Source organism: Choristoneura fumiferana, chromosome 16 (genome assembly GCF_025370935.1).
Source record: "Choristoneura fumiferana chromosome 16, NRCan_CFum_1, whole genome shotgun sequence".
NCBI lineage: Eukaryota > Metazoa > Arthropoda > Insecta > Lepidoptera > Tortricidae > Choristoneura > Choristoneura fumiferana.
In genome coordinates this window covers 4,706,516-4,715,570 of record NC_133487.1, presented here as the reverse complement: position 1 = coordinate 4,715,570, position 9,055 = coordinate 4,706,516, and the positions used below count along the sequence as shown (strand labels likewise).

The 9,055-nt window shown below is 35.3% G+C and overlaps 1 protein-coding gene across 2 annotated transcripts; it reads left to right on the top strand.

Annotated features, from left to right (window-relative positions):
* The first annotated feature begins 2,001 nt into the window (after positions 1-2,001).
* Positions 2,002-8,629, top strand: LOC141436427 (E3 ubiquitin-protein ligase RNF212B-like). Of its 2 annotated transcripts, XM_074099413.1 has the most exons (8): positions 2,002-2,107; positions 2,189-2,262; positions 2,781-2,900; positions 3,958-4,087; positions 5,581-5,684; positions 6,388-6,462; positions 8,143-8,237; positions 8,546-8,585. In XM_074099413.1, the coding sequence occupies exons 1-7, from the start codon at positions 2,002-2,004 to the stop codon at positions 8,233-8,235; spliced, it is 702 nt and encodes a 233-aa protein (XP_073955514.1). In that variant the 3' UTR covers positions 8,236-8,237; positions 8,546-8,585. The 2 variants fall into 2 exon arrangements, with proteins under 2 accessions (XP_073955514.1, XP_073955513.1); XM_074099412.1 differs by having other exon boundaries at positions 8,143-8,629.
* Positions 8,630-9,055: the final 426 nt, after the last annotated feature.

Here is a 9,055-nt window from a genome sequence, read left to right as displayed (position 1 = left end):
TGCTATGTTTAATTCACTCTTTGCTGATCCGTAACTAAATGTTCCTCACATTCACTTAATTAAAGGTTGACGGGTATAGTTCTCTTAAAAGGGACAAATTCACATGACACTTGTGACGGTTCTGGCGGAAAATCATCGCTGCTGGCGTTTAACGCCTCAGCTTAATGCTGAGTCAGCGACCGTTTCGCTTTTGCGGGGGGGGGACACAAAATTGTGTATTAAGTGTTACTATTTTCATGTGCTTTCATGTTTTTTTTTGGTTTATTTGTGTAAATTGTATTGTATTTGTGTGTCTTCCGTATTAGTGAATAAATGTCTTCTTTCTTTCTTTCTTCTTCTTTCTATATTAACGTTTGTCGTTTTTACAAAAAAGTTTACATTCTATTTTTTTATATGGATATTCGGACGTTTCTTAATGAAGAGATATTTTATTTCATCCTAGAACTAATTAACAATCAAAGCATATGGTCTACAAAGATCTCATCGTAGCGTAATATTTTTAATACGAAAGATATAAATTAGTACTCGGAGTGCGAAATACGTCACTGTGACAGTACATATACCTACCTATCAAAATAAACAAGGTAATGTTTTTCTAAAAAGAGAAGCATTTTTCATAATTACAATGATATCCACATATATTACACGATACTTATCAATAGGTATATAGTTGAAATTAACCACTTTCACTTGATCCATATTTTGTCTTTAGTTCTTTTCAAATAAATCCATCACCTATAAAGGCTAGCGCGCACGAACGAGATTTAGGGGCTGTTTCACTATCCATTGATTAGTGTTAACTGATGGTTAAATGTGTATTCGAACAAAACAAATAGAGACGGCATCACATTTAACCGTCAGTTAACACTTATCCATGGATGGTGAAACAGCGTCTTAATCTATTGTTTTTCTAATTTTAAAGACAGAGAGATCTGACTGTCGCAGTGTCAAAAAGTACCCTGTGTTTTTTTTTAAATAATACGAGTACTTAGGTGTGTTAGTTCCACAAATATTTACAAAGTAAAAAAAGCAGAAAACTTCTTAAAAAGACATTTGGCATGGTAATAATATAAAGCTCGTGTTAATATTCGCCTCGCGCCCAAATTACAAGAGGATTGAGTGTCGCTGCACGTTTGCTGTGTTAGTGCGTACCTGCCTCGGTTAAATAATTGCCTTGATTAACATTTTATGGGCTTGGAGACAATTTATTAGGATAGCGACGAAAATAAAAGTAGAAACACAAATAATTAACATAGCTACACAAGTATACTTAAGCAGCTGATCAAAATATTATTAATATTACGTACCACAATTGTTTGGCGTACCTATTGTGGAGTGGATAGAATTTTTTTTGTATGTGTGTCAATCACATGGCGTTGATGGTACTTCAGAATTCGTTTAATTATTCAGTTACAAAATTCAAATCATGATGTTAAAATGAATAAAAAAAGTTTCTTGTCACAAAATGGCTGCCATGTAGGTAACTTGTTAAACAAAAATATACCTAGTAAAAAAAGAACATAAACATGGAATAACATAGGTACAAGAAGCAAACTTGTCTAGTAAAAATTTGGCTTGAGAGTACTTATTTTCTTTCCTTAAGTATATTCGGACAGTGTTTATTCCAAGCACATATGTATTTTGATCTGGCTGTTCGCTCACAATCCCTATGACTGATCCTTTTAAAAAAAAACTTTCGTTTTTATTGAATGTATTGAATACGACAATTAAATTTGGCTTTTACAGTAATTATTATAAGTATCATCATAACAATAATACTGATAGCCGTGAATTTAAATTAAAAATAATTTAGTTTTTCATTTTAAATTGAATTATTTAATATTAAAAAAATACCAATAAATATTAATGTTTTTTTTTTCGGTCAGCAGCGTGAGCACTATAAAGCACCTTTTAAAATGGCGCGCTGGTCAAAATGACGTTTACAGTAGAATAAGTTTAGTACAAGTTAAAATCACGTGTTAAGGTTAGAAATCACCAAAAATGGATTGGATTCATTGCAATAAATGTTATTCACAATTAGAGCCTGGAATTACTTTAAATCTAACATCATGTGGTCATATGTTTTGTAATAATTGTTTGGACAACGGTTTGTAACTACAATTTTCTTCAATGTTTATTTTAACGGTGGTAAAATAAGTAAGTATTAAAATTAATATTTCAACTTCAGGCCCGAAAAGCAAAGAAAATGCAACATGCCTTTTGTGTCGATTACCTTGTTCCATTATGAAATTAGTACCGGACGTAAGTATGATAATATTTGAAATAAGTTCTTACAAACTTTAAAATTTCGATAATATTTAATTGTTCCCTTTCATTCATGTTATGCCGATGTTTAATTTCATTCTTAACACACCGTTATGTTTCTTTTAATTTAGTATAAATTAAGCATTATAACGTACAATTAACTAGGCATCTCTTTTACACGCATTTACTAGCCCTATCTAACTAACAATATAATCAAATCTAATCTTAGAACATTATTTTGAGCTTAGACATGTAGGTACAAAATTCGAAAATCGAAGTTTGTATCGTGCCGTCCCGGTGACGCTAATTTTATTTCATACGAGAGTGACAGGGACGGTACGATACGAACTTTGATTTTCGAATTTCGTAGTAGCCGTACAGTATGTAGATTCAAACAAAGATTATGTAGAGCTACGAGACAGCACCGATAGAAAAAAGTGTGTATTAAAAATGAGATTTTTAACCAAATAAGTATAAGTTATATCTTAATTAAACAATAATAAATTAATCCTTAGATGAAACCCGAAGTTCAGGATTATTTCACAGAGCCCGAAGAAATAGTAAAGAAGTGTAGCGAAGTTTTACAATTCCAGAGACAACATAGAAGGCGCCTTTTGTCTTACCTCTTACAGTCGGTATGTTTTCTTGGTGGCCTAGTGGTTGGACCTATCGGCTCTCAAGCAGAGGATTGTGGGTTCAAGCCCCGGCTCGCACCTCTGAGCTTTTTTCGAAATTCATGTGCGAAATTACACCTGAAATTACCACGAGCTTTACGCTGAAGGAAAACATCGTGAGGAAGCCTGCACAAACCTGCGAGGAATTTCAATGGTGTGTGTGAAGTTCCCAATCCGCACTAGGCCCGCGTGGGAACTACGGCCCAAGCCCTCTCATTTTGAGAGGAGGCTTGTGTCCAGCTGTGGGACGTATAAAGGCTGGGATGATGAAGATGTCGATAATCCCTTATTTTTTAACTCCCGACACAAAAAGAGGGATGTTATAAGTTTGACGCCAATGTTTGTCTGTCTGTCAGTGGCATCCTAGCTCTCAAACGGATGGACCGATTTCGATGCGGTTTTTTTACGTGAAAGCGAGTTTCCTTGCGTTGGGTCTTAGCTATGTTTCATTAAAATTGTTACACTTTAGACTCTTAGGGGTTGTTTCACCATCCATTGATTAGTGTTAACTGACGGTGTAATGTGATGCCGTCTCCGTCTATTCAAACAAAACAAATAGAGACGGCATCACATTTAACCGTTAGTTAACAATTATCAATGGATGGTGAAACAGCCCCTCAGTATATACCTACACTTGATTACAGTCATAATCATCATCATCATCATCATCATTCTAGCCTATAATATACATCCCACTGCTGGGCACGGGGCTTTTCTCGGAATGACAGGTCTAGGAGCGTAGTTCCCACGAGGGCCCAGTGTGGAACGGGAACTTCATACACCATTAAATTTCTTTGTCGGTGTGTGCAGGTTTCCTCACCATGTTTTCCTTTACCGTAAAGCTCGTGGTAAACTTCAAATCTAATTTCGCACATAAATTTTCCTACAGTGAATTTGAACCCACGATCCTCTGCTTGAGAGGCCATAGGTTAAATCAGGTCACCACGACTTACCATGATTACAAAAACTTTAAATTTTTATCTTTACAAAATTTCAAACTCATCCCAATTATTCCTAGACAAAAAAGTTCTACTTGGCCAGAACGGAGCTAAAGCGTATGACAGAGATATGCCAGAAGCAACACAAACAACTCAAGGAGTGCCAGAAAACTATCAACCACTTGGAATCGCAGCTAGCCAACAAGTCCAGTAAGTGAATTCGCTTGTGAAATGTTCCCTGGCACGTGGGGGTAGCATTTAGTATGTTATTTATGTGCTTTTGTCTGAATCTGAGTTATTACTAGATGGCGTTGCCAAAAATTTCGCCATTTCTTGTAACACGATTTTAACTTCCGCTGGTAACAGTAACAGGGGGGATATTACGAAAATCGAAGTTCGTATCATACCGTCCCTCTCACTCCCGTATTAAATAAAACAAGCGTCAGCGAGACGGCAAGATACGAAGTTCGAATTTTGCACTTCGTATTCTTCTTCCCATTCCTCTCCTATCGGACGTTGGACAATATCATGTAGATTCTGCTTTTGGAGGCCGCTGCTCTAAACAAGGAAGTGTTACTGCAGTTGAACCAGTCTCGTAAATTCTTCAGCCATGAGTGTCTTCTCCTGCCCACGCTTCTCTTTCCGGCAATCTTCCCCTGGATAATAGGCTGGAGAACTGTACTTGGCGTTCCTCATCACATGCCCAAAGTAACACAACTTTCTTTGCTTGATGGTCTTTAGAAGCTCAAGGTGCTTGCCCATTCTTTGCAATACTGCCACTACACTTATGGGGCCTATAGGGCCAGATGCCTGTTTGATTAATTTATGTGTCTCTGCGTGTGTATTTATGATTTTATTGCAACTGGCTTTTAAATGATGCGAATGGCTGAAGTTTGCACATTTTACCTTCTACGAGATCCTAAAGACGCAAAAAATAATCCCAAGTTAAATATCACGACGTATATACTCTCGCTATATTCTGTCTTTGAGATAGCACACATACTCGTAATAGTTAAAAAAATACCAACGACTTTATTCAAGAACGCATAAATTAATTTAGTATCATAAGCTTACTCGTACTATTTAATTCAAGAGTATTAAATGACACTGTTAATTTAGATTAGAGTAGATTATAGATGGTTAATTTTATGCAGATGACATAACCTCCTGAGCCCTCGCGTACTTTATAAAGGACCAAATAACAGTAAGAATAACGGCTGAATGTACTTTATAAAGTACCTACAAATTGTTAATTGAATAAAGAATTCTAAGAATTTTGAAATAATATCCAAAATAACAAAGCAGGTCAACCACGTGTAGGCCCTAAGAGCTAAGTTTGTTAAAAAAAGTCAGGACTCAGGAGGACAACTTAAAAAAAATTGCATGTCTGTGATACAATACGTATTCAGGTCTGTAAGTATTTTTTTGTACAGTCATCAGCAATATCTGATACAATAAAGCGTGCATAAATATTTGATACGACTCTATTTGTAGGGCCGGTAGGACGTGTCAGATTTTTGCATGCTTCGCTGTGACAGTACCATATTTGAGCAAATAAATGACTGATTAACTGATTGCCGTATTCATCAAATAATGTACCTACATACCTGCATATATATCCTTTGCTTAAAAAAAGTCGGAATTCCCCTTAAAATTGTAGAATGCTAGGCTAGTCTGTGACAAATCGGGACGCAATATTTCAGAGTCCCCATTCAGCATCCCGATATCCCCGGGCGCTAATCTGTCGCCGGCATTCGTGCAGACAACGCCTGCTTACAAGAGAACTGCTAAGAGCACTCCTTACTCCGTAAGTAAAATTCAGAAATCAAGAAGGCCCTTACACGTAGTAACGGACGTATTTATACAAAATGGCGTAAATGCTGTAGAGATATTTTTTTAAATAGACTGGTATCCCCTTTTTCCTAGCTTGTTATTAGTAACGGCTCCAGAACCATATGCTCTTGGCCGGTTTTTGTAATTTGGAACATTAACTTCTTTAAATAAGTTAATGTTTACGTCATTTTGTTTAGAAGAGCAGTTTTTCGCCGATAACTCAAAAAACCGTATATCTATTCGATTATGTTATAAACATTTTTTTTTCTGTTTCTGTTATATTATGTGTGGAGAGAGGTTCCCCTAAAAATATACATTTTTGTTATTTTAAGTATAAACTTCGTCAATGTGTATCTTGTGGTTTTTGAAAATAATGCCTTGTGACATACGGGCAGATGCACGGCGTGCCGTATGGATGGACATGATGAAACTAGAAGGGTTCCGTTTTTGTCATTTTGAAAAACCCTAAAAATTACATAACGTCGGGGATAATGCAAACCCTTTGTCTACTATTGTGTTAGGTAAATTATATACCGCGTATCTGCATGACGTGTTCCTTATTTACTTATAGGTTAAATATTTTTCTATCGACTTTCCGCTTCGATAAGGGATAGTTAACGGGTATTCCTGATATCTATTGCTTATGTGATGTAATATTTTTAATGTATCATTGTCAGGCATATCAGTCTAACCTGGTGACCCCTTCTCGGATAAGCAAGCAACGGTCTTCGAACTACAGCGCTCAGAGTCAGGTAAATTTTATTATTTAACTTAATGATATAAGAATAGCGATGATACCACCAATAAACTGACATATTTTTAGTTTTCAATATCTATCAGGGCTAAAATTATCACCGTCATCTGATCTCGTCCTATATCCTCCTTAGTTTCTTCCTTCACTGAGTTCCTGATGTCGAGCTTAAGACCTAGATAAGAGTCATGAGTTTTGTAATTTTGGAAATAATAAAAACATATTTGAAGTTCGTTATTCGTGGAATATGGCGGTTATTCTTTTAAATTGATTTGTTCTTTATAAAGTACGCTAGGACTCACGAGGATATACGTACTACTATTGGGCATAAGCTTCTAAATGAGAGTTCTTGTGTAGTTAGAAATCAAGTAGAATTACTGACTTAGCATAACCCACGAACATTTTTTGAAATTAATGAGGTTAGTACTAGTAGCTGTTACCAGCGACTGCGTCCGCGTGGAATTCGTTTATCACTATCCCGCGGGAACTACCTATTCAATTTTCTGGGATAAAACAACCCTATATCCTTCCTCGGGACTCAAACTGTCTGTATACCGAATTTCATCTAAATCGGTTCTGCGGCTTAGACGTGAACAGGTATCAAACAAACAAACAGACTTACAAACTTTCCCATTTATAATATTAACTGGGATTAGAAAATAAATACAATAAACTAACATAAAATAAAAATACTGCGGTTTCTAAGGTTTCCATTATTGACTATCTTGTTTTCACTTTCACTACGATACGTCATCTAGGCTTGCTATCTAATCTTTATCGCTAAGCATACCGCTGTGAGTGTAGACTTTATTGTGACCATGTCGAATAAAATCTTCGCTATTACAAAGTTGGAAATCAGACGTTAATAAGTCATTGCCCGTCTCAACTGAGAGCAGCTGTCCTCAAACATCAGACATCCAATTATAATTTCATAACTGTTGAATTTCCTCCTCACTTTTGCCTTGATTTTGATTACTTTAGACAAAAGACGTAGTTTCTTCATAATAATTTAGAGACGCCGTGCGCTATTTCGCAGCTTCATTATTACTGAAATGCTTCGTTTATCCTTTTATAACCTAAGTTTTGGACTACTTTGTTACTCATTATAAGATCACTCAAGGTATTGTTACTGAATATCAGAAGTTATGGTGGAATTTATATTTTGCTATAAGTATTGTTAAATTTTGAGTTTCGAGTACGAACTCGTGACTCTTTATTGAACACAATAATCTAAGACTATAACAGTAAGCTACAGAAAATAGAGGTACCTACATATAGAGTTTTTTTTTCTAAGCTTAGCAATAAACGGCCTTATCGCTTTAGAGCTTTTATAACGATGTAGAGAAAAATATACATGTAATCTTTGATGAAATAACTGTTATAATTCATCAAAGCACGTAATACTTTTTGCGAAATTTATGAAATCTATGATTTGTCATTTTAAAAATTTAACTGCTAAGTAGAATTTGTTTTTCAAACTACATTAAAACCATTTGACCGACTTTATAGGTAAAAAAACTTTACAAAATGTTCTCTTACATGTATTAGTGTACAAAAATTTATGTCATTTTCCTTATTTGTATTTTCAACTTGTCTATCTAGGTACATGAACACTAATACAAGGAAGAGGGGACTTAAGTTACTATCTATTAGTTATCTTATCTCTGAGTTTTTGTTTCAGAGATCCAACACATCGAATAAGATTTCGTCAACGGTGTTCACGCCGCCCACTCCGGAGTCGGCTGGGTACTCCAAATTTTTAAAGAATCTCTAATGGTATTTCTAAATGTAACTGAATCAAAAAGCTATTAGCCTTTGCGAATTTTAGCAAAAAAACTGAGGTTTTTCGGCCGCGTTATATTAAAAAAATATATCATGTTATAAATGGGTTCTCAAATTTTTTAAATTACTTTTGTTTTTTGTTAAAATAGGTATAATACGCCTACGCCTGTTTCTGCATGTCTTACTATTAGTTATGGGGGCATGTCAAAGCCACAATTTTATTTACTGTGAAATAAACGTTGTTTTTATTCACTTTTGCTTTTAATAATGTTTAATTTTTATACATAGGCATGTATTTCTAGGTATAAAAGTAACCAGAGTCCGGAGTCAGGCTATTTCACGAATTCACCGCTTGTACTATCACCAGGCATTTCGTACTGCGACGGTTCAGGAAGACACTGTTCATTGAAAAACCAAATGAAATTTATGGAATAAACTACTAATTTTACGGAGAAAACTATTTGTAATGAAATTTAACAAAGCAAATCCAGATAACTCACGTCTTAAATCGAGTTTAGCTCAACATGTTTCGGGCTAATTTGTAGCCCTTCTTTTATGAGCAACGCGATTTGGCGGCTGCGGCTAAAAGCATGAAATTAGAAGCGCTTGAAGAAGGGCTACGAATTAGCCCGAAACATGTGCAGACGTGAGTTATCCGGATTTGTTTTATTAAGTATGAGTGAGTCTCACGGTTGCTTCATATTTGTAATGAAATGATGTCTCGATTAAAAACAGTTTCTGTTTAGGTAGGTATAGGTATGAGAAATTGTTATCACTGTTTCTGATTTGTCTTCTTTTAATAATAATAAGGT

Coding starts and splice junctions, on each gene's coding strand:
- LOC141436427 (XM_074099412.1), top strand. CDS start 2,002: ATGGATTGGATTCATTGCAATAAATGTTATTCACAATTAGAGCCTGGA. Junction 2,108..2,188: donor TAATAATTGTTTGGACAACG/GTTTGTAACTAC, acceptor TTTCAACTTCAG/GCCCGAAAAGCAAAGAAAAT. Junction 4,088..5,580: donor GCAGCTAGCCAACAAGTCCA/GTAAGTGAATTC, acceptor GCAATATTTCAG/AGTCCCCATTCAGCATCCCG.